This window comes from Stigmatopora argus, chromosome 10, assembly GCF_051989625.1.
Source record: "Stigmatopora argus isolate UIUO_Sarg chromosome 10, RoL_Sarg_1.0, whole genome shotgun sequence".
NCBI lineage: Eukaryota > Metazoa > Chordata > Actinopteri > Syngnathiformes > Syngnathidae > Stigmatopora > Stigmatopora argus.
Genome location: NC_135396.1, coordinates 628,624 through 654,671, shown reverse-complemented (window position 1 = coordinate 654,671; position 26,048 = coordinate 628,624). Strand labels below are relative to the sequence as shown.

General features: G+C 47.8%; 1 protein-coding gene across 1 annotated transcript in view; it reads right to left on the bottom strand.

Annotated features, from left to right (window-relative positions):
- The window catches only part of LOC144083068 (protocadherin-16-like), a 49,180-nt gene extending 27,384 nt beyond the window's left edge, over positions 1 to 21,796 (bottom strand). Inside the window, exon 1 of the mRNA XM_077610543.1 lies at positions 20,043 to 21,796. Within this exon, the coding sequence (XP_077466669.1) occupies positions 20,043 to 21,788 (1,746 nt within the window). The 5' untranslated portion in view covers positions 21,789 to 21,796. The remainder of the gene's footprint in view (positions 1 to 20,042) is intronic.
- Between the last annotated feature and the right edge of the window lie 4,252 nt (positions 21,797 to 26,048).

Below are 26,048 nucleotides of genomic sequence, written 5' to 3'. Positions count from 1 at the left end.
GATCATTAGTTTATCATGAATATTGTTTATTTTCTCTCAAAATTGGCCCTTTTGACCAGTCTTTTTTTTTTCTCTCCCGTTTGGTCAAATTGGACTCGTCGAGCCAACGACTGGAAACCAAAAAAAGAGGAAGAAAAAGTTTCCTGCAAAGGCCTCCAGCGACCAGTCGACAATGTTTTCCTTCCCTTTAACGGATGACATCGCTATGGTGACGCTAGCACGCGACATTCCAAAAAGAATGAATGCTACACCTGCAAATGCTAAATCATAAATTGCGCTGCAACATTTATTAATATCTGTTATTTGTTTTGACTCCTGTCTTGTCAATTTGCGCCTTGAAACCACTTTTTTTATTTTTTATTGCGCAATGTGGGGGATTTGGAAGCTTTCTTTTGGGACCCCTAGTTTTTCCATTATTTTTAAACACTTCATAGGCAAGATGAGCGGTTTGTAATGGGGGAAAAAAATTAATAGAGGCGCTGAAGAATGGCGATGTGGGCTAATGAAGGATTATCGCTGGCTTTTGGGAGAAAAAGTCCATATTGTTTTGCGGCGCAAAGAAAAACATATTGTAATCCTAAAAAAAAAAGAAAAAGGTTGAAGCCAATGGGAAGAAAGGCGGTACTGTGGATTACGGGCCAGTCATGGGATGGCAGAAAATGCAGCGGCAGTATGACTTAAGCGCATTTGATGGCTTCGCCGTTCCCGGCCGGGTCACATGACGCGCGCTAAAGTAGCTCAAGGGATTAGTCGGCGTTTTAAGGCGGCCAATATGGAAAATCGGCGCAAAAACGACAAAACGAGATGCCGATTTGTCCACTTTTGCCAAAAAGGGGGAGTGAATAATTCGCCAGTCATGCGATCAAAATTTTGTGATGTGACCAAGCCAGGTCTTTTTTGCATATCTTTCGTGTATAACAATATCTACGAGCACGGAACAATTAATTCAGACGAGTTTCTCCTAAGACCAGGAAACGCGCAAAAAGAGGGCTTTCTGGGTAATGAAGTATACTCGTGCACACAACACCGACCGATAGGCAATGGCAACCTTTCTCAGAATCAAACGTCAATACGTGGGTAAGCTCAAGACTATTTCTCGTTGGCAAGTGGTCGTGGGTTATCCTATTGTGAGGACATTTGTGTGCATCATTTTGGGAATATTTTGAAGGGAATAGTACAACAGCAAACAGCCTATCGATAGCGAACGTGAGGGTGGAGGCGTGGCAAAGCGCCAACCCGGAAAACCAAGGTAACAAAAGATTACAACAAAATTAGAATTCAGTTTTGTGTAAAGTTACATTAAACGTATGTTTCAGTGTCTGTATATATTAATCCAAGTTCATTTAAATTTGTTCCGTTTACGAGTGCGTTGTCGTGGAAAAAAAATTTTTTTAAAGTGGGAGTGGCAAATGAGGTGGATTCCCTGCCGTCCCTCCCACTTCAAGTGGATTGGTCAACTGGTGATAAACTCATTTGGATTTACAGTAGAAAGATGATTGAACGAGTGCCAACGCTGAATGTAAAAATAAATAAATCAAGTGATTAAATCTTTCTTTGAAGTCCTTTTTTTGCTTGTATATGGCTAAGAGAACAGCATGGAAATTTGATGTATGATTAATAAATGATGAGCAAAGATAGAGAGAAGAACTTCTCACATCCCCAAAAAGAAGAAAAAAACTCCATCTCGCATTTTAACATTTTGCTTAAATATTTGATGAATACATCAAAATATGATTCCTTTAACTCGTTCACCGCCGGCCACGCTTCAAATCCATCAGCGTCAATGGAGTGGAATGAGTGTAATATTTGAAAAAATATTTTCATTCAAGATCATCATCACCATCATGATCATCACCATCATCATCACCATCATCATCACCACCATCATCATCATCGTAGCTCCTTCATCGTCATCTTCACCATCATCATCATCATCATCATCACCATTATCATCATCATCATCATCATCATCATCATCGTAGCTCCTTCCTACTGCACGTACACAAATAAATTGCTCCATTTCCTATTGGCTCATTCAACCCCTGCCGTCAAAATGGTGCCTTCAATGACAGCCAATGGCAAAAAATCAACAGAAACCAACAACAAGTCGCTCGAAATCATTAGGAAATCATCCAAAACTGACAGGAAGTGACCTCAAAGTGCCCTAAAATGACAAGGAAGTGACACAAAACAGACTCATTGCCTGCTATTGAGAATGACAAATGTCCAATGAAGTGTCTGTGGATGCTCATCACGCCATCAATGACGGCAAGCAAGTCAACTTTTTGCTGCCAAAAATAAAGCGAGCTCCGCTCGCCAAATACCGGCAAAGGATAGCGTCTTTCAAGGGGACGCTGGGCCACCCCGGCGACGGCTTGGCAGGCCGGCACGGCCGAATTAGCCTGCCTAATTTGCCCGGGACAAAAGCCCGGGACGTCCCGCATTCCTGAAGAATAGCGAGGGCCGAGGCGAAGGTCCGCCCGTTCCCACGTTCTCCGCGTTGACGTGGCGATTGCGCGTCGCCCGCCCGCCCGCCCACGCTAAGCCGCGGACGACAGTTGCGAAAACACGGGCGCGGGCGGCTTTACCCTCGCAGTTGCTCCCCCCCGGTTAAAAAAACAACCCCCCCCCCCTTCGTGGCCGACTTGAAATTGGATGGAGATGACGGATCGGCGAGCAGCGGCTGGAGTCCCCTCCAATTAGCTCGGAGAGCGCAGATTAGCTCGGGGAATTGGCGCCGACCCTCCATCGGACGGATCCAAGTGGATCGTTGGCCGCCGGACCGTCGGCGCCAGACGGGACGGACGTCCGATCGTGCTCCGAATCCAAATGACTTTCTCGCTCGTGGACGCGCAAGCTGTTGGGCGAATGAGCACGCTTTCACTCGCTGCCAACCCTCCCACGTCAAACGGATTGGACACCTAGCAGCCAACAATTGGATTGGACGTGGGGCGCCGTTAAAAAAGAGCTTTTTGAATTTATTTTTTTGGTCTGGCTAGCACGTACTATCCCATTTGGTTAGTCTTCACGTCCAATCTTGACGTCCAATCCATTGTAAGTGGGAGGGTTGCTAAATGACCGTATTTATGGGAGTATAACGCGCAGCCATAATTAGTGACTAAAAATTGGTATACCGTATTTTCACGACTATAAGGCGCACATAAGTCTACAGAAAAATATGGAGGGGGGAACCAATAACTGAACTATTGTTTGGATCAGAGTACTATAGATTTTTTTTTAAAAGTTTTTTTCTGCTTCATTTTTCACGGCGCAATGCAAAAAATGGCTACAAAAATGTCTGTCATTTCCCACACGCTCCGTATCGGGTAAGTAAACCGAACGTATTGCCAGATGGCAATTTATTCCAGCATTTTGCAAGCTATAACAATAGTCAAACAAGAAAAAGCAAATAATCACGTAAATATTTGGATCCATTGTGATAAGAAAGTGGCCCAAAGAAAATGTTTACTTTCCCACAAGCTCTGTTTTTAGCAAGTTAACTCGGCCCTAGTCACAACATCATTTCCAAAAGATTGAAGTGCCAGTGGAATATTCCTGATACGATTTCACTCTTGACAAAAAAAAAATTCAAGCGGATTAGCAACAAGTGTCGTAAAACGAATGAAGACCAAGACCAAGACAAAGGTGATGGATGCGAACACAGTCCCGAGGCCCGAGCAATCTTGGACAAATATTGTCGGGCGGTCTGGCCGGGAGCCCCCGCACTTCTGGACTAAGTCAGCGTGACACCCGTGCCCGTTTAAAACAAACAAAAGAAGCGAGTTGGCCGCCGCTTTTCCACAAAACAAAGAGCCCGAAAGCACGTCGTCGCATTTTGCTTCCTCTCGGAAGGGATTAGCCACGATTAGCCGCTCTTTGCCAAGGGCAAAGTGGGCGAGCGTTTGGGGCGCAATCTGTTGGGAAGGGCGCAAGAGCTCGCCCCTTAGTTGACAAATGTTGGTGTCCGTGCAACCAAACATCCATAAAGTTTTTTTTTTTTTTTTTTAAACTTCAATCTCGTAACCTTACAACCTTTTTTTTATCTCTCAATATTACTTATATCGCCTAATATTATGTGAAAACTTGACGTGGGCAAAAGCTGAAAAGCAGCAAAATCTTGTAAGAACCCGCCACAAAATGAGCCTCTGTTGAAAACAATCGTTGGTGCGCCGCACGCTCGGGGGTGACGGGGAGCCGCCCGGGGCTCGGAGCAGCCATAACAAGAGCGTTTGGACGGCCAGATGAGAAGCAGCTGGAGTCTGATTTCAATTTGACCTGATCCGAACGCACGGACGGACGGAAATTGAAGAGGAAAGGAAAGGATCGGAAAGCGGATTTCGAGCGGGATCAACCCGCGTTCTTCCAAATCGTCACCTTTTCTCGTTTAAATGGATACGGTGATAAACTAATTGGTGGGGGGGTGCACCTTGGCCAGGGGAAGAACACTGTCATTTTTTGAAGTGCGCGTGCTTTGCGTCGATGGCAAATCCCGATCGACGAAATCCACCGTACGGATCGGCTTCCACGAGCTCATTTTTCGAACGAGCTCGGCCTTAAGTCACGCCGCGGACGCTAACGGCGGGTTACGGCGGGACGAGACGACCCAAAGAGCCGTCATATCCACCGCGCTTTGAGGAGGGAAAGCCGGGATCAAAGCTAATATGAAGGCTCTCCTTCCAAAAAGCCGGCGCGCCGTCCACGCCGAGGTCCGCGTCCAGGGATTACGGACGCCAGGAAATGAGAGGTGTCCACGTAAAGGCGCTCGAAATGAAATAATAAAAAAAGATGCATTTCATGCCTGGTGGGGGACATTCCGTCCAAACCGATTCGTGCTCGTAGCATTACATCAAACTACTTACACAGGCTATCTTCGAAATACATAACGTGATAACTTTTTGGGTAATGCGCACGCCGTAAAGTTACGTACGTATGGCGATTTATCTCGCAATATTCACACTTTGATCTCGTTGGATTAAGTAAAAAGAAGTCTGAAGACTTTTCTGTTATACTAGATAAAAACGTGTCTTATGGAGATTTATCTCATCACGTTAAGACCTGAATCTCGTCGTTTTTTGAGGTAATTACGGGATTAAATCCACAATATTTCAGTTTTAGCACTGCAAATATTTATTTAGCAGTTTGATACTTGCACTAAAACATCCTAGCTAGCTAGCTTGATCACATAGCTAGCTCGCTAGCTAGCTAGCTACCTTGATTATGTAGCTAGCTAGCTACGTGATCAAGGTAGCTAGCTAGCTACGTGATTGATCTGGCTACGTGATTGAGCTAGCTACGTGATTGAGCTAGCTACGTGATTGAGCTAGCTACGTGATTGAACTAGCTACGTGATTGAGCTAGCTACATGATTGAGCTAGCTACGTGATTGAGCTAGCTACGTGATTGAGCTAGCTATCTAGCTACGTGATTGAGCTAGCTATCTAGCTACGTGATTGAGCTAGCTATCTAGCTACGTGATCAAGGTAGCTAGCGAGCTAGCACAATCACGTAGCTAGCGAGCTAGCACAATCACGTAGCTAGCGAGCTAGCACAATCACGTAGCTAGCGAGCTAGCTACCTCGATCGCGTGTTGCCAACCACTTCAGCCACTTTTTCTTTTAACCTCCCTTCATTTTGATTGTATATAAATCTATTTAGGACTACTTATTTACGTGTGCACTTTATAGCGACGCTTAAAATCTGATTGCACTTGCGCAATGACAATAAAGGCATTCAATATGGTGACTTTCTTTCTTTTTTTGGCCCCCCAATCTTATTTCTCCATCAAAATCCACTCTGCCACATTTCCAGGAAACGGGAGCACCCCTTCAAAATACGGGCTGGTTTCGCCGAGACAAAAATAGTCTGTATGAGGTTGGACTCGGATCGGCGGATACTATTTAGAAAGAATCCCTTTTAGGAAGACACCTGGGAACGCTTTTCAATGCTGCAAATGTGGGCATGCGACGTCTCCTTTAGGCACAAAGCGAGGTTTTTGTTTGTTTTTTTTTTTCTTTCCATTTGCCGACAAGGTTACACACGGCCGTTGTGTTCGCGCGTCACACCGGCGAGCTGATGGATTGCTCTTGTGGCGCTGGCGGGAGATTGCTACCAGATGAAAAGCTCTCCGAGTACGACTTAAAGTCTTTTTTTTTACAGGGAGGGGGGCTGATTCCAAAGTGGGTTTCGCGGCCAGCGTCAAAATCATCCCAATGTCGTCGTTTAAAGCTATTTTTTGTTTTCTTTTTTAAATCACTGGTGTCAAAATGGCGGCCCAGGGGACAGATCTGACTTCATCCCTACTAGAAACCCAACGTGTTCTTCTTCACGACGCACCCACTTGCGTATCGTATCGGCTGTCAAATTGAGCCCCCGCCAGACGCCGACTTCGATATTGTGAGGACGATTTATGGTCTTGGCCGGGCCATGCCGTCGTCGGACGTAAATCCGGCGTGAAATCCGTGCCGTGGGCTCTCACCCGCGTCCCTTTTTCATTTCTCAACGGAGGTCTTTCGGGTCAACGTTAAACGGCGGCGCTGGCCAAGAAAACAGCTTTTGCGCGCACGCCACGCTCGGCCTGCGAAGTGACAAATCAAAATAATTGCGCGGGACGCGACTAACGCGCCCCAGATGTTGTTTTAGGATGGCGGAAAAAAAAGACGCCAGCGGCGGACGCTTCCTCTGATCCGTCCAAAATGTACCATTTCGGGCGCTTAGCTAAATATTTTGCCTGGAAGGAAAAGCTGCGAACACGAGTGGGCTTCCCGGGACGCCGTTTCACGCTTTCCGCCTCCTTTTCAAGCGGGAGTCGGAGTGGATTGGACGGCCGGCGCCGTCAATGGCAGACAATTAGATCAAAAAAAGAAAAGGTCTACTTAACTCACTGTACGAAACGGTTTCTTATGCTCAACAGTATGACATTTACACGCACTCACCACTATCACTATTAGTTAGTATTAGTTACTATTGGTCGCCCGGACGTTTGGTCGCCCGGACGTTTGGTCGCCCGGACGTTTGGTCGCCCGGACGTTTGGTCGCCCGGACGTTTGGTCGCCCGGACGTTTGGTCGCCCGGACGTTTGGTCGCCCGGACGTTTGGTCGCCCGGACGTTTGGTCGCCCGGACGTTTGGTCGCCCGGACGTTTGGTCGCATGGACGTTTGGTCGCCCGGACGTTTGGTCGCCCGGACGTTTGGTCGCCCGGACGTTTGGTCGCCCGGACGTTTGGTCGCCCGGGCGTTTGGTCGCTGGATGTTTGACAACATGACAGAGAGTTTACTGTTGAAACCAGCTCTCAAAATTATATTCATGAGAGAGAGAGTTTAATATCTAAATATCTACTGTTGAAACCAGCTCTCAAAATTATATTCACCCGGGCGACCAAACGTCCGGTCACTTCCCAAGTTGACTCTCACATAAAACTCACAATAATCGCTTTCCCTAATTTAGACACTAAAATACTTTCACACATTTACTCATGTTATTTCTCAGTCTCACAAACAAACACACCTGCTAACTAACTTCACAAATACTGAAATGTTATCATATTCCCAATGTCACTCTCACACATTCTCATTCTCACACACACACTGACATGATTTGGCATTCTCTATCATGCCCTCACACAGAAAACCAAAACAACCAGTCAGACATTTACAGACAGATAATGAATAAGCTCACACCGTCGGACAACCCTGATCCCACTCTCACACATACCCATTACTTATGAAAACACATTGTCTCACAGATTTTCTCCACGCACACATTTCCCGTCAAACGCACACTCCCAAACAGCTTTCACTCAATCATAGTTCCCCGCTTACACACCCTCACACATTGACTTTGCATTCACTCACACACATTTACCATCAAACACACACTCCCTAAACACAAAATGACTTTCCATCTCCCTCTCACACATTTTCCGTCAAACGCGCACTCCCAAACATATGTCCACTCACCGACGCATTCTCACCCGCACATTGACAAATGCACACCTCAATTCCCAACCACCGAATCTCCCACACCTATGAAATGGGAGTTTCGCACCTACGCAAATGCCTTTGGCGTATTTTTCCAAAAGTAAACAAACGGTCCGCGGGTGAAGAACCGAGGGCCCGTTTTTGTCCGTCGCGTCTCCCGCTCGGAAGCCGGCACGGACGGCTTGTCAATCACGGAGCGGAACGCTTTGTTTGCGGGGCCTCCCGCGAGCCAGACGGAAAGTACGGCGCCCGCCCGCCCTCCCCCTAAAGCCCCATTTTGGATGAGAGTGGCGCCTCTGAGGTTAGCCTGGAGACACCAGCGCCATCAGGAGCCTATTTTGGTTCGGTTTTGCTTTTTTTTCTCTCCCCCCCCCCCCCCTCCTTTTCCGTCCGCCCGCCGTTTCCCATCGGAGCCAACGGACTCCTGGCTTTCCCCCCTTTACCGCCGTCTTCTTCTACTCGCGCGTTGATGACAGGCCGCGTTTGAGCCACATCCACGGCGAAGGAAGACGAACGCGAGCGGGCTTCCTTTCGGGAAAAAAAATGGCTTCGACCGTACGCGCGTCAAAAATAAGGAATGGATTCGCTGCCGTGTTTCTTTCATTTGGAAAAAAAACTCAGAAGACAACAAACGACGTATCCATTGACCTGAAAGGCCTCAAGTTGACCTACTTCGAACTAAAATGGCCGACACCAGATAGAGTATTTTGTGACTCAAGTCATGTTTAGGTGCTACAAAATGGTCATTTTAATGACTGCACCAAAAAATTAGTAGAAAAACACTTTGGCACTAAAATGGGACAGTTAGGAAAACATTTTAAACCATTTCATAGTCGTTCCGACCAAAACAATACATCAGGGAACGCCCACTTTTTGCCATCCCTTGATAATCCTGTCTAGCTCTCTAGCTCAGCGCTAACAAGCTAGCATATGTCGTCAAAATGACAGAACGCCTCTGGCTAGCATGCTAGCAAACTGCAACCAGAATTGACAATCATGTCTAGCTCTCTCGCTCAGCGCTAGCAAGCTAGCATATGTCGACAAAATACTCCTGGCTAGCATGCTAGCAAACTGCAACAATTTCCGTTTGTGACATCATGGCCTGTTCTTCAGCTGACAAATTAAACTCTCGTTGCATGACTAAGCCTTTTCTGTCACTTGCTGTAGTATTTCCTAATTGTCCATTACAACATTTGAGCCTTGAAACGAGACGAAAACAGCAGTGGGTCAAAGTCTTAACACAAAATAGACGATAAAATGTGGCCGTCTCTCTTAAAACTTCCATTTCTGAGGCCTTGAGTATCATTTACGACGGGTTTGTTTGCGCAGCGGTTGTCGCGGCGGCTCCCAAAAGGTCCGCCGGGACCGTTTGGGAAAGTACGCGCTCCCTTTTTTTGCTTATTAGCATAAGCGTGACCCCAGCCGGGGAAGATCGCTCCTCATTTCCCCCTCAGACGCGAGCCAAAACCGGAGCGGGACGCCGAAAAATCCCGCAGGAGCGCTAAAAACAACACGGCCGGCGGAATCGGACCGCCGCGCTGTTGTCGTCTTGCGCCGTTATGGGGCCGTCAAACCTATTTTTGTCAAAGTGACCGTTCCTTCATCGACACGAGCGCCAAATCCAACTTTCCCAAAGTTATCGACCCAAAACGGAGGGAAGAAAAAATAGGAAAGGAAGCGTTTTCCGCACTGATAGCTCGTCGACTCTTTGGCTAATCTGGCTTATCTTGCTCGCGGAAGTCCCCGGCGCCGGACGCAAACACGGATTTTGGAGCGGGATCTGATCCCGGCGCCACGGCTTCCGTGACCCGTCACCCCGAGAACAAACAAGACAACCGAGATTGACGAGAAAGCGCCAAGCTGGCGTGATAAACGTAACCATGTGACCATTTAACCACCCTAAAATGCAGTGGTGTGCCGTCAGGGCCTTCAAGGCCTTCTCTGCTGGCCTAAGAAATATCTGAATCATATATTATATTTTGTCCATCAATACTTATGAAATAATTCCAAATTGCCTGTTAGCTTCCTTTCATTGCTTTTCCCCCTGGTTGCACTGCTTCCAGATGTGTGTTTTCATATTGAAGCATTTAACCGATCACATTTCAGCCATTATTTGTTGCCAGGGTCAGAAATCTGCCTCAAGGCCTTCACAATCAGTTCTGCAGGCTCTGCTGCATTAAACAAGCGTCGATAAGACTGTTGCTTTAACCAATCAGATTTCGAGTTGGCAACACCACAATGCCTTCTCGCAGGCGTAGGGATACGTCATCGCTTTCACCAACTATGATTGGCTAGTGATTAGCCAGAGCTACCAAACTGTATCTGGAGCGAGCTGCACAAGCAAATATATTGTTGTGTTGATTTAAAGCCATTTTCAAGACGGACTATGCCAGAAATACGACAGGACAGGCTCGACTTTCAGCATTAGCTTCGTTCGATGGCGATAGAAAAGAAGGAAGAAAGAAAGGAGGATAGATATTGTGTACAGTTAAAAAGGATTTTTGCAGAGTAAAATATGGCTATATTCCTAAATAATATTTCAATTGTATGAGGTTATTATTGATGATTTTTTTATGTGTCGCAGCTGTAGCTGTAGTAGAGTTTTTATAGCCATAAAATAGTTTTTGCTGAAGGCGTCACTAGGAAATGCACGGACCGCCACTGCTAAAATGACAACCAAGATGAACTGACTGCTTGCCATTGACAACAATGGATGTCCAATCCGCTTATACTGGATATGGATGCTCATTTTTCCCTGACATTGACATCTATCCCCGTCAGAGAAATCTAGCTAGCGCGACTGTGGCGTTTGACATGCGTTAGCATGTCAACGTGGAATCCGTTTGTGATTGGATTCGCTCACCCGGATTTCTCAAGCCAGGGTGGAATTTGTCCAAATGACGCCATGACGCCCGTCCATTTGCGAGACGACAAAAAGAGCGGAAGCGACGAACCGCGGAGCAACTTTGCACGTAAGCGGCCTGTTCACACTTTTTTTTTTTGGCAAAGCTGCGGGAGGCCAAAAAAAGAGAGAAAAGAAAGAAAGACCTCCTTTCAAAACCAAGCGACCATTCATCTGACGCCACTCTTGTTAACGTGGTTTCCGGAAGGACAAAACCAGGAATGCATGCATTCATGTGCTAGCGCAGGTTGCTAAGGGGAGCGCGCACGTGAATAACTTGTTTTTAAAAAAAAAAATGGCGATGACAGATCGGGTGACGGCGGAGGAGCCGGAAAGCGGCTTGTTTATCTCGGCGCTAACACGCTTGTGGCGTCTGCTCAACGTTAGCTGTCAAGGCGCCTTTTCTATTGTCTTCTTTTAAAAGGGCTTATTGGAGATCCTCCTATTAATGAATCACAGTTTTCTTCCATTATAATGCGTCATGGACACTTTTGGTTGACATTTAAATTCACTTCAAATGGATTGGACGTCTTTCAAAGTCAATGGCAGCCAAAAAAAGACAGTACAGTACGTGAATTTTTCCCGGGGGTGAATAACCACCAGTGGCGTGCCGTCAGGGCCTTCAAGGCCTTCTTTGCTGGCCTAAGAAATATCTGAATCATATATTATATTTTTTTCATCAATACTTATGAAATAATGCCAAATGGTCTGTTAGGTTCCTTTCATTGCTTTTTTCCCCCTGGTTGCACTGCTTCCAGATGTGTGTTTTCGTATTGAAGCATTTAACCAATCACATTTCAGCCATTATTTGTTGCCGGGGTCAGAAATCTGCCTCAAGGCCTTCACAATCAGTTCTGCAGGCTCTGCTGCATTAAACAAGCAGAGTCTCAAGCATCAACTTTTTTTCTTTCTCTGGCCAAGACACACCCCCACTAATGAGTTTATCACTCATAGACGTCCGATCCCGCCCTGCCACTTCAAAAAGATTGGACGTCCACCAGCATCAATGGCAGCCAATAAGGTTTTTTTTTTAAATATTGTTTTTTTTTTAACCCTAATGTGTTTCTCCCCCGTTGACGACCAATCCAATGGGAGGATGGCGGCAAATAAACGTTCGCTCATTTGCTTCCAGCCCTCCAAATCTAAATGGATTGGACATCCATCACTGTTAAAAGGACTTAACTAGTTCAACTCGTATATTTTTGTTCTCCCTCTGGCCAGGATGCCCCCTCCTATTAATTCATTCATAACAAGTAGACATCCAGTCCGTTTCAAGTGAGAAGGTTGGTCCCTCATTCGCTGCCAAACAGCCTACTTCAAAAAGATGGGACATCACTCCCCATCAACGGTGGCCAAATAATTAAAAAATAAACAGTACAGTGCTCTTCCTCTTGCTAAGCTAAAGTAGTCGTTTCAACTATGTAGCGTTAAGAAAAAGCAAAAAAAAAACATGTTCCTTCCCTCCAGAAAATTCACGCCACACTCCAAATTGGCGTGCTTTCTCTTTAGCTCCGCCCCTCCCAAACATCGTAAACGTTTCCGCCCTCGCGGCTGGCGTGAAGCAAACCGGGACGAAGCCACCGACACCGATTGAAGAATCCACTGCGTTCTTTTTAAAGGCCGCTACGCTAACGCCCGCCCTCCGCTCGCCCGCTTTGATGCCACATGGCGCGTCTCCAGCGAGGCACCCGCACGGGAGCGCCGCCTAATTACAGCTTCGGGTTCCCACAAGGATGCCTCATATATAAAGCTAACAAGGAGCGGAGATAATTAGCCCGCGTGCCTCCGCCGTGATTAGCTAAAATGCTATTCGTCGGCACGTTTCGCGACGGGACGGACACCTTTGGACGCCGACCGATGAGGCGCGAGGAGCGTTAGGGAGGACAGACGCGAGCGACGGTGGCGGACCACCGGAGACGGCGAGGCCGCGCCCTCAGACTGGGAGGAGGCCGAGTAAAATGTAAAAGTAGAGCATCCCCGGGCCGCAAATCAACCGTCTCCGAGCGGTTTGTCGTGTGTCTTCCTCGTCACGAGAGGCCGAAAACGTGCGCCGAAAAAAGATTCCCCACATAGCTGGCGCCACCAAAATATGGGAGGTTATGGAAAGCAGAAATACATATACAGTGGTACCTCGTGATACAACATGCTCGTGTTACGACGGAAATTTCGATCGAATAATTCGCTCGCAATGCAATTAAAATTTCAAGATGCGATGAAGCCAGGTGGCCATGACATGAGAGGCTGTTTATCATTGTAGCGCACTGTCTTTTTTGCCGTATCTCTTTCGTGTATAACAGATATCTACGAGCACTGAACGATTTATTCAGACGAGTTTCGACCAGGAAACGCACATGCGCGGACAAAAAAGAGGGCTTTCTGGGTAATGAAGTATACTCGTGCACACAACACCAACCGATAGGCAATGGCACCAATTCTCAGAATAAAACTTCATTACCCACAATCAATACGTGGGAAGCTCAGCTATTGCATTTCCTGTTATTCTTTCTAAGGAAAGAAGCTCCCGCGATCGTTCTTTAAAGACTACGTATTTCTCGTTGGCAAGTGGTCGTGGGTTATCCTATGGTGAGGACATTTGTGTGCATCATTTTCGGAATATTTTGAAGGAAATACAACAACAAACAGTCCATCGATAGCGAAAGTGAGGGCGGAGCCGTGTGTGTCGTTGTCTCTCCCCTCCGCGAAATGCGTCTAATTTTACATCTATTAAACACATTTTATTACTATTAAACCACTAGTTATGTGTTACTTTGTTAATAGATGGCGAATTACAAGAAATAAAACATTTTTTCCAATCCAATATCCCGTTTTTGGTGTTTTTTCAGAGGGTTGGAACCAATTAATTTGTTTACCATGCATTTCAATGGGAAACTTCCGCTCGAGTGACGAGAAGCTCGCCATACAATCTCAGTCTCGGAACGGATTAAGATCGTATGTCGAGGTACCACTGTATTGCGGTTTTTAAAAGATGGCGGACCTGACAGGTTGCTAGCAAAACTCATCGCGATGGCGCTAAACTTTTGTGTCGCCATGACGGGTCGAAACAAGGTCACGTGGTCGTAAGAGTAAGTGTGCAGTCATAGAACGTAGTAAGAACGGAGTAAAAACTGTAAAAGTAAAATTTGAAGAAGGCAGGATTTGAGCTCAGAATTTTATAGGGCAAGCCGTTAACTCATTGCCATTCATTGACAGTCCGGGACCAATCCGTTTTGACTGGGAGGGGCTTCTGGCTGCCATTGATGAATGATTGATTGACGGAAAGCCGTCTGGTAACGTCAATCCCGGCCAATCCCTTTTATCAAACGGATTGGACGTTAATGACAGTCAATGAGTTCATGGTGATGACTCAAAAATGTTCATTCGTACTTTATTCCCGACTTGAATCTCACTTATCAACGTGTATGAATGAAGTCAGGCAATTCATCTTCTAATTCTGAGTTGTGGTATTTTAGTCGCATATATCGATTTAAAAAAAAAAGAAAAACCTCATTCACTGCAATGATTGAACGCCAGTCGTCCCTTTCCATCAATGGCAGCCAATCATTTGACACCCGAGGTCGAAAGCGTCGATCCGGGATCGACGTTGTCATTTAGAATTCGCCGACCTCAAAGACACATTGTCCACATTTGCGTCAACAAAATGCGGATCCGACGCGCGATATAAATGCGCCTCGGTGGAGGTCCGCGTGACATATACGGGCGACAATCTATTACCCGACAGCTGTTTCCCATTAATCAGATAAAAGATGAACATTTCCAAACATTAGCTCTCATCCTTTTGGCGCCGGGCCACCTTCCCCCGCATCTCATCGGCGCGAATGGTTCCAATTAGCCCCGTCCAAATAGAACGGGGCGACCCAGCGCCGCGCTAGCTTAGCATTTCAACATGCGGCCGCCGCAGAATTTACATTTTTTTTTAAACAGAGGGGGTGCTTGAGGTCGCTGGCAGACGCCGGCCTCGCATTCTTCGTGAACGGTCGCCATTTTGCGTGCCGAGATCATTTTCCGGGCGTTTGCTCGGGGATATTTCGAGGACTCGGCGTGTGGGGCCCACGCTTTTCTCGGAAGGGTTTTTGTCATTAATGCAAAACACAAGAGAGCGACCGGGAGGCGGGACTTGGGTGTTCTCGCCATACGTTGGAATTTCACTCGCAACGTACGCTAACCCTAATTTGTACCCACGTTTGGGTTCGTCAGCGACTTGGGCTAAAGTCGTAGCAAAGGGCTAATTACAGGACATACTTTAAACAAGATGATCATTTGGCAATCAAGGCTGGCTATACAAAATGCTATCGTGATCTCACAAGAATTTGCAGTTTAGGATGTGATTTGACTTCTAAAGAGAAAAACAAGCTAGCATCCTAAATGGGAAGAAGAACACTATACCGACAACTATAGTTATTACTGTATTTCGACTCAACAATTACGGTTATTACCCTCTGAAATTTCAGCATTTCAGCCCGTGGTATTAATCTAGCGCCATCGGTGACAACCAAAAAGAGCAATTCTCTCATTTTACAACCGTCACTGTGTAATTACTATGTTATGACTCTAAATGCCAGATGACATTAATTCACGCGTCACTGCAATTCCTTATTTCCACCCAGAAGACGAAGATTTCACAATCAAAAATAAATATCTCATTTTACAACAGTTTCCGCCTTGTTACTATGTTCTTAATCTAAACCACAGGTGTCAAAGTGGCGGCTCGGGGGCCAAATCTGGCCCACCGCATCATTTTGTGTGGCCCGAGAAAGTAAATCATGAGTGTTGACTTTCTGTTTTAGGATCAAATTCAAATGAAGAGTATAGATGTATATTACATTTCCCGATTTTCCACCTTTTAAATCAATCATTGTCATATTGAATCCATTTTTTCTGTGTTTTTAGTTCAAAAATCATTTTGTAAAATCTAAAAATATATTAAAAAAAAAAAAAGCTAAAATAAACATTGTTTTAGATCTATAAAAAACGGAATATTCAGGGCTTTTGATCCAGTTCTTTTAATCCATTTATATTAAAAAAATCTAAATATTATATCTAAAATGGTCCGGCCCACGTGAAACCGAGTCGCCGTTAACGCGGCCCGCGAACCAACCCGACCGAGTCTGACACCCTTGATCTAAACGGCAAATGCGTCCAATTCCTTTTCTTTTTCCCTCCGAGAAGACGACGAGGTCAAGCCGTCCCTCCCTGGCAAGACCTCGGCCGGCATCTGCCGTCCCCGATGGACAGCTGGGGCCTCCACGGATGACTTAGTCCAGATTTGTCCACTACGACGAGCAGATGAGGCTTCGCGCTCGGTGCCCGACGTCCTCGGCGAACAGAAGGTCTGGCGGCTGGTCGCGAGTGGAGCCCGCGCCAAGTCAATAATGGCGTCGGGGGTCGATGACGGGGCGCGCACCTGCAGTCTAAACCCTCCTCCCCCTTTTTTATCAAAAGGGATCATCTAGGGCGGGGGCGGACCGGGACCCCGGAGGCAAAGACGCCGTCAAATCCGCGAGGTGACGCGTTCACCTGCCGTCGTGGCGGCGCCGCCGGAGGAAACCGGAGGAAACCGGACGAGACGGGATGAACGTGGGAAAGGAAGCCCAGAGATAACGAGAGCGTCCCACCCGGAGGTCCAGAAAGGGACAGCTGAGAGCAGCTGTTTTGGCAGGAACTGGGTCAAATAGGCCAAATCTCCGCGGATTGGACGGCGATTGCCGTCACTGTCGGCCAATGACTTCAACACTGTATCATTTTTAAATAAATAAATAAATGACAACGTGAGTCGGGGCCTTAAACAGAGTTTCTGCCTCATGGAGTTGCCTAAAATGACCAGGAAGTGACAGGAAATGTCCCAAAAATACAAATCAACAACGCCAGACCTCAAAATGCCAACAGTTTTGCACAAAAAAACATAAATTGGACGCTTATTGCTGTCAATGACAGCCTAGGAGTTCAGTATGATGTCATTGGGGGAAAAGGCGGGTCATAAACAGAGTTTATTCGTCATTGAGTTGCCTAAAATGACCAGGAAGTGACAAGAAATGTCCCAAAAAATACAAATCAACAACGCCAGACCTAAAAATGCCGACAGATCAACATAAAGCATACTAGTTTTGCCCAAAAAGCAATAAATTGGACGCTTATTGCCATCAATGACAGCCTATGAGTTCAATATGATGTCATTGGGGGAAAAAGGCGGGTCATAAACAGAGTTTATTCCTCATTGAGTTCCACTAAAATTACCAGAAAGTGACTAGAAATGTCCAAAAGAAAAATCAAAATGCCCAAAATCCAAAGCGAAGCATAATTGTCCAAAAATCATCACATAACCTAAGAATGCCAACATGGCAATTTTGCCCAAAAAGCAACAACACGCACCAAATTGGACGCCTATCGCCATCAATGGTGGCCAATAAGTTCAATACTATGCCATTTGAGTCCAAGCAAAATCAATAATGCGAGCGTCATAACACAGTAGGAATTGAATTGAATGCTTTTTTTTACTGTGTTGTCTATGACCTTACCGCGCTAGCTACGTCACCCCCAAAAGCAGGTGGCGTCGTCTGCCAATGCTCACATGCGCACCGATTCAGCGTCTTCACTTTTTGGTCAAAAATGATTCCAAAAATGAGAAATAGATGAAGAGTGGAAGGCACTTGATGGAATTTCTTTTTCAAGATGGCGGCCAAATAGGGCAAAGGTCGGAGAGGCAGCCCTCATTTTTTAAAACGTCCTCTAGTACAAAAGGGGAGAGTCACTCAGCACTGGGAAAATCTCCACCTTAGCCTACTTTAGCGCCCCCGATGGGCGTCGTCATCGCCGGACGTAATGTCAGAGTCGTTAGCGCGCGCTGACTTGCACGTTTCAGAAAGGAACGTTCAAACACTTCAAATATCATTGCTTTTCCAGGGTCGCCAAGGGTGCAGGAGCCCATCCCCTGCCAACTAAGCGCCCTGAAGTAGTCGGCAGCCAATCGCAGGGCACAAGGAGACAAACAACCGGTCGCGCGAGGGACAATTTAGCATATCTGTTAGCCTAGCGTGCATGTTTTTTAATGTAGGAGGAGAACAGGGTACCCGGAAAAAAGTCACATACAAACGCCACGTGGAAATTTCAGAACCCACCTGGGTTTGAATAGTTCAAAATAAAGTATGAAATATGAAAGAAATTCATTTTGCGGCCATTTTGTAAATAGCTACGATACGATACGATACAATACAACTTTTTGGTCAAGTACTACAAACTCCATATGCAAAAGATTTTTTTGGTATTTTTGGTGTGATGATATTAGTTTCTGCTTCTGTACTGCTTTATTCACGTGGGTCGCGGGGGTGCTGGAGCCTATCAAACAACTATCAAACAATTACACGTAGGCACAATTTAGCATGCAATTAGCTTAGCATGCATCCATTTGGGATGTGAGGGAAACCGGAATACCTGGAGAAAACCCATGCAAGCCACACAGTCAAGACCCACCCGGGATCGAACCCTCGACCCCGGAACCGTCAGGCCGACACACCACAACCACTTGACCAACGAACCACCAGGCCATTTTTTTGTTAATCCATGAAAAAAATATTTGCAGGATTTTGAATGCATTTTCTATATTTACTTATGTTATTGTATTTTTGGAAGGAAATGCATTTTTTTGGACGCCATAACTCCTCATTTTTTTGTACTTTCTTGGCTTTTCCAAAGCCCGCGGGCCGCCCCGCCCCCTTCTGGCTGGCGGGCAGAAATAGAAGCTCGTCAGCGCGGCTTTCTCGCGTGAGGTCCCCCTAATTATAAATCAGAGCCACCGCAAGGATGACGGGAGACGGGAACAAACTGACATTGATTATAGAAATTGGAGCGCGACGCAAGGAATCCTTGGAAAATGGCTCTTTTGGAAGAAGCCCAGCTGGCGGCGCTCAAAATCTCCGCAAAAGCCGCGCCGAAACCTCCTTCCTCCGCGTTTCCTTCCACGTTACTCTTTTTTTTTTTAAGTTTAACTTTTTTTAAGTTTAAGATCGAACCCTCGACCCCAGAACTGTGAGCCCAACGCTCTCTAACCGCTAATCGAATCAACTGGGCCAACTTCTACACTCCAATTCCCATCAAAGAGTTGAAAACCTCTTGAAATCCTTCAAAAGTGCCACAAAAGCGAGAGGTCCCGAAAAGAGCGGATTTACGGTAGTTGCACGGCAACAGTGATGTCACATCATCCATTTGAATGCACAAAAAAACGGGATTGGGCACAACACTCCAACTCATTTGCTCAGCCTAGAAAGATGCTCAAATTTCCTTTGAATGGGATATAAAAATTGGACAAAAAGCAAAAAACACTCGAACAAAAGCGCGACCTCCCCACGGGACCATTCGCGGTACTTAAATACAGCGACGAGGCTGCAAATCTCAAGTGGTCGCGAATTGTAACGAGCAAAAATCTCGGGCCAACTCCTCAATTTCCTCGGCCTTCAAAGACACTCCCCAATGTCTCTTGTAGAAGCCCCCCAAAAAACCAGAAGTGGCACAAAAGCACGTTTTTTCCCAACCTGAACACAAATTCAAACCATTGCTCCCGTCAAAAAAGGTACTCGGATGATTCGCCTAAAGACGTTTCGCCGACGGACGTTTCACGATGGACGTTTCGCCGACGGACGTTTGACAGACGGACAGGTCGCCGAATGGACGTTGCGCCGAACGGAGGTTTCGCCGAAACGAGATTCGCGTGCTCGCCGTTAAGATTTTTAATCCGGCCCGCCGCGAGCGTTGTCCAAATGATAGTAAAAATCAATGATTGATTTCCCTTTGCCGCTCATCACTCTCAATTTATGAGTCTACCGTCAATGTCAGCCTCTTGGGCGGGCAAATGTAGCAGAACCGAGCCATAAAACGACAGCAATCGGGTCAAATCCATCCTAAAACAGCATTTAATGATCAAATACAAATACTGGAGCTCTTTGGACATTAGAACCGAGCCAGGGAAGTGAATTCCTCGGTAAAATGTCGCGATGATGTCGCGATGGAGGCAAAAAAAACGTCTATATACGTCCATTCGCCAAACGGCTCAAAATGCTCTCAAAATCGGTCAAATCCAGCCGAAAACAGCGTTTAAATACAAATACTAGTATTTGAAACGTCACGGTTTAAAAAGGGTTTGAAAAGGTCCTACCTCCAAGACGCAGGTCCCCGGGGCGGCGTCCTCGGCGACGGAGACGTTGTAGAAGCGCCGCTCGAAGACGGGCTCGTTGTCGTTGCTGTCCTGGAGCAGCACTCGGACCACGGCGGTGGACGACAGCGGCGGTCTGCCCCCGTCCGTGGCCACCACCGTGATGCTGGGGTCCGCCTTCTTTTCGTAATCCAGCCGGGCCCGGGTGGTGATAATCCCCGTGGCGGCGTCGATGGCGAACCAGTGAGAGAAGTCCTCCGGCAGGATGGCGTAGGACACCTCCCCGTTGGGGCCCCGGTCCCTGTCCCGGGCCGTCACCTGCAGGACGAAACTCCCGGGGAAGACGGCCTCCGGGACCGGCTGCCGGTACTCGGTCCGGTCGAAGAGCGGCGGGTTGTCGTTGACGTCCGTCACCTCCACCGTGAAGGAGGACTCGGCCCGCAGGGGCGGCGTGCCCGAGTCGGTGGCAGTCACCCGCAACCGGTACAGGTCCCTCTCCTCGCGGTCCAGGACCCGGTCCACGCAGACCAGATAGACCACGCCGTCCTTGGTGGTCAGGCCGAACTTGCCGTCGCCGCCCTCCAGCGACACGTTGACGTTGGCGTACTCGCCGTAGTCCGGGTCCGTGACCGAGATGCGGGCCACGTACTGGCCGGGGCGGGCGTCCTCCGAGACGCGGGGCGAGCCGTCGTCGCTCAGGAAGATGATGCTCATGGTGGGACGGTTGTCGTTGTAGTCGCGGACGTGGACCGTCACGAAGGCGTCGCTGGCCTCCGGGTGGGCGCCGTTGTCCTGGGCCCGCACCACCAGCTCGTGGACCCGGCGAACCTCAAAGTCCAGGGGCTTGTTCAACGACACCGCGCCCGAGACCGGGTCCACCACAAAGTATCCGTCCGGGTCGCTCTGCCGCCGGTTGATCTGGTACGTGACCAGGCCGTCGTCGCCCAGGTCGGCGTCGGTGGCGAAGACCCGCAGGATCTGGCTGCCCGGCCGCACGTTCTCCGAGATGACGGCGTGGTAGCGGCTCTGGTTGAACACCGGAGCGTTGTCGTTGATGTCCAGGACGGACACGTCCAGGGTCACGGCGTCGCTCCTCTGCGGCGAGCCGCCGTCGAAGGCCTCGATGGTCAGCGTGTAGGCGGACCTCTCCTCCCGGTCCAGGACGCCGTTGACCACCAGGTCCAGGTACAGGACCCGGTCGCTACCCCTCCGGGTCTCCAGGGTGAAAGCCCCTCCCACGTTTCCGTCCCGGATCAGGTAACCCTGCGTGGCGAAGAGGCCCGCGTCCGCGTCCGTGGCCGGGTCCAGGGGGAACCTGGTGCCCACGGCCGTCTGCTCGGGGATGGCCAAGGCGGCGCGGCGCCTGGGGAACGCCGGCCCGTGGTCGTTGATGTCGTTCACCCGGACGTTGACCTCCACCGTCACGCCCGTCACCGTGACGGCGATGAAGTTGTAGCGCTCGCGGACCTCCCGGTCCAGGACCCGGGCCGTCTTGATGATTCCCGTGCTCTCGTCGATGTCCAGGTCGGCGCCCACGCCCGTGCCCTCGTGGTCGGAGATGAAGAAGAGCGCCGCCGTCACGCCGGGGGGGAGCCCCGCGCCGATGTCGCCCACCACCGTCCCGGCCGGTTGCTCCTCGTCCAGCTGGAGGTCCAGGGCGGCCCGGACCGCCGGGGCCCAGAGGAGCTCCAGGACCGCGAACAGGGTCAGGACGGTCTCGGCGCAGCGGCCTCGCCGCAAAGTCTTCATTCTGGATCCTTCTTCCTAAGCCTGCGGACGCAAAAAAAGTGGACTTTAGGATAGAAAAGCTCCAAATTTCCCGGACTTTTATTGTTTTTTTGTTGGAGAACTGGTTAAGACCCTGACTGACTGACGTCGCTTCTTAAAGGGACAAAACATGTACATCCAAACTCTTCTACACTCACACATGGGCTCAGTGAAAGTGCTCATGGCCATTGTGGGCTTTTATTGATGCGTACACCGTGTTGTTTTACCTTGTTTTGTCGCCGCTCTTTTGGTCGTCGCTCTTTTGGTCGTCGCTCTTTTGGTTGCCCGTTGTTTGGGTCCGGGCGACCAAAAGACCAGCGACCAAACGACCGCACACGCTTTCCTAATACCGAGGCTCCTGCTAACAAACCAGGGGTTTTGCCGGGTTTTAACCCCACCAGATGGGAATTTTCACCCCTACCAAGTGTGTGAGTGGGTGGGGGTGCCGGTGAGTTTTCCCCTAGGCGACCCCCCCGACGTAGACCCAAAACCCAAAGTTATTGCACTCCAAATGGTCGCCCACTTGTTTGAAATTCTCCTATCACCCTGAAAAGTGGGTGTTCCGCAGGCCAGGGCCCAGGTGATCCCTCCTTAATGTCCACCCCTGCAAACACCAGTTCTTACTTGAACCAGTAAGTCAAGACTTTGACAGAAAAAGCAGTCTCGTCTCCTCGGCGGCCACTAGGCTCGATTTAATTAAAAAGCCAGCGCGTTCTTTTCTTTGCAGCTCACCATAGCAGCAATTGTCGCTCACGTCAAGCCGGGCCCAATTTGGGGGGGTTTTCCCCTCCTTAAGGTTTTAAAGGCCACCGGTTAGATTCATCGGCCGCCGCCGACGGGGGCTCGGCGTCCGTCTGGACTGGGAGGGGACAGTTTTTTTTTTCATTTTAAGGGGTAAGAAGGACGACACTGCGCTTTACTTGATTGAAAAACGGACAGTACGCGGTTTGGCAAACACCATGTAGGCCAGGGGTAGGGAACCTATGGCTCGGGAGCCACATGTGGCTCTTTTGATGGGTGCATCTGGCTCTCCGCTAACCTGTGAGCTAAAACATGGAAACCATATACTACATCTAGAGCTGCTTTAAACTTCATTTTTTTGCATTAGATTCTTCTGGAATGCACACTCATTTACTAGCAACTGCACAAGAATATGTCAAAAGTAGTTTTTTCTATTTTAAAAGTGGTGAAATTACTAAAAACATTTACATGTATTTTGACTTTAAAATTCGGAGTATGGCTGTCAAGGAATAACATTAGAAAATATGAATTGTTTATGGCTCTCTTCGTCAAAAAGGTTCCCGACCCCTGATGTAGGCGGTACTCGAATGATTTGCCGAAAGACGTTTCGCCGACGGACGTTTGTCAAACGTCATTTATTGTCATTTATTTTTAATCAAAAATAGTTTTTTTTGTTTATCTTTAAAAAAAATAGTTTTTTCCTTTCCAGATTTTGTTTTGATTTAAACATAAAATAAATACGTAACATTTCAAACATCCGTCGGCGAAACGTCCGTCGGCGAAACGTCTTTCGGCGAATCATCCGGTCACGCTTGTAGGCCTATCAAAATCCAAATGATGATCATTTTCATATGCCGTTTTGATACCGCGCCGTCTTTATTTTATCAGCAAAACTGGATGTTATATGGGAAAGACTCTGGCTTTAAAGTCAAAAGTGTTCATGAAAATTCCGACAAATGTCAGAATGATCCCACGATGAACTATTTGGAGTCCTCCAAACGCCCCAGAACTATTTTTTTTCTTCTAAATCCGCCGGCCCTGGCGTCGAGCAAATCCAGGTCTGTGGCTTCGGCCGCCATCTTTTCCCCATTTTAAGCTGGAATCTTTCTGGGAGCCCATTTGGGCGCCAATCGCCGCGGCGCGTCTGCCCGATCCATTAGCCGAGAGAGAGAGCAAGCGAGTGAGCCAGGGGCCGCCTTACTTCAATGGCGGCCTTCTCGTCAAGAGCCCGGCCTCGGAAACGTCTCCTTTTGTCGAAAGAGGGGGAAAAAAATGCCCGGGGTCGACGGAACGTAAATCACCAGCCCAGACTTGAAGCGCTTGTAGAAGATTTCAAACTCCAGCTTTGAGCCAAAATGCGTGCTACACGTGTGCCGGCCGGCCCTCCCGCCCATCGGCCCGCGCATTTGTTGGCGTTTTGGCCGCTCGCAAAGTGCGGCCGGCACCCACGGGCGACTTTTAATGAAGGTGTCCAGTTGCAGGAAGAAAGAGAAAGGAGGGAAATGCGGCAATATTTTGTCCGTGGCGTTCGCGTGGGAAATGGAAAATCTTCGCAAAAAGGTTCAAAGAGCTTCCAGGTGGCTTTGGAACGGACTTAGCTTTTTTTGCTAACAAACCCACGATTACCCGTTCAAGTGAATCAAATAGTGGTGTCAAATATAGGGCCAGCGGGCTGGACGCGGCCCATCTAGGGTCCAGTCCGGTCCGCAAGGCCCCCCTTTTTCAGTGGCATGAACGATGCTAGATGTCCAAACTTAAAGGTGTGGCTGGCAGCATTCACGTTTGGTCATTTATTTTTAATCAAAAATTGTTTTTTTTGTTTATCTTTTAAAAATATATTTTTTTTCCTTTCCTGATTTTGTTTTGATTTAAACATAAAATAAATATGTGACATTTAATATATTTAAGGGGAATATGTTCACTCTTTCAACGCACGAGGCGTCGCCCCTCCCAGTCAAAATAGATTGGACGTCCGGCGCCGTCAATGGCAGCCAGTGACTCCAATACCCACCTTAGATGGTTATCCTGTCCATTAGCTCCGAGGTTACATTTCAAAACACAAGGAACTTTCCCTTTTCCCACATTGTGACCTTTTCATCTGCGTCAGGTGACTCCCATGTGGTGACCTTTGACCCCCGGCATGCCCCGCGTCCAAACAATCCCCCAAAGTGGCACCTGGCCCCGTAACGCGATCCCCACGCCGGAGCGGACAAATATCACAAATCAACCCACGCCAACCACTAAATCTGCATTTTTTTAAATCAAAACGAAATAAATAAAATCAAAAATCCAAATCATATTTCGTTTTCTTGGAAATTTACATGAAAAAATGAAAACGTTGAAAGCTTTTGTTTTTCTCTCATTTAACAAGAGTATTCATTTCGAAAAGCGACGTCATTTAAAAAAAATAGCATTTTGAGAATTGTCAAAATGCTTTATTTTGAAAGTAGTACGCTCACTTCTTTTTCAACAGCACGTCAGTTTTTTCAAGCGCTGTCAACAAGTGTTCGCTAAAAGCAAAACATAAATCCTAATTGATTACGATTTTGTGTTTTAACTTTTGAAAAAAGGAAACTATTCGAACAGCCTTAGCCAATAATATTGAGCTTTATTTTGATAGGCGTCGCTGGACGGCGTCCCCCGGCGACGCGTCGCCACGGCAACGTCCGTCAGAGCCGTCGGCGGCTCTATCGGACGCCATTCCGGGGCAGTTTTTGGCAAATAGCAAGCTGACAGTCAGCAGTTTCTTGTGACGTTGCAAAATTAGCAATAGTTTGCTCACTCTCATTGAAATTGCGCATTGGGAAATTTATAGCTTGGTGGGAAACGAGTCATTTTTTTATGGGAAAGAAAAGAAAAAAAAAGCACACAACCACCGACGGCAATAGACGTCCGTCCCCCGACGACGAATAAATGTCTTCTTTCCCCCCCCCTACGATGATGCGTGAAGACGGACGGCGCGCCCAGTCAGCGGAACGCGCTCTTTGGCTAGCGTCAGTTAGCGAAGCCGGGGGGCTGGCCAGGATTGAAATTGGTCCGGCGCAATGAAAACACTCCAGACGGGAAAACCGCAAAGGGATCGGCTTACCGGCGGCGCACCATCAGCTAGCGGCTATTTATGCTCTTTCACATTGCTGCTAGCCCAGCGCCACCGCTAGCACCATGATTACCTCGTTAGCTAACTTTCTTCCCATCTCTGGGAAGGAGTTTGCTAGTTTAACCCCGATTTTTTTCTGCAAAAATAGCGAGACTTTGAGAAGTTAACCCACGTAAACCTGAACTTTGAGGTCATCAACCCGTGCCAACAATTCCTGCACCCAGCAAAAAAAACGTGAAACTTTTCTACAGAAACATCCCTTCATTCGTGTTCTGGACCGCTTATGCTCACAAGGGCCGCGAAGGGTGCTGGAGCCTATCCTACTTGATTTCGGGCACTAGGTGGGGGACTCTCTAAATCAGGGGTGGGGAACCTTTTTGACAGAAAGAGGCATAAACCATTCC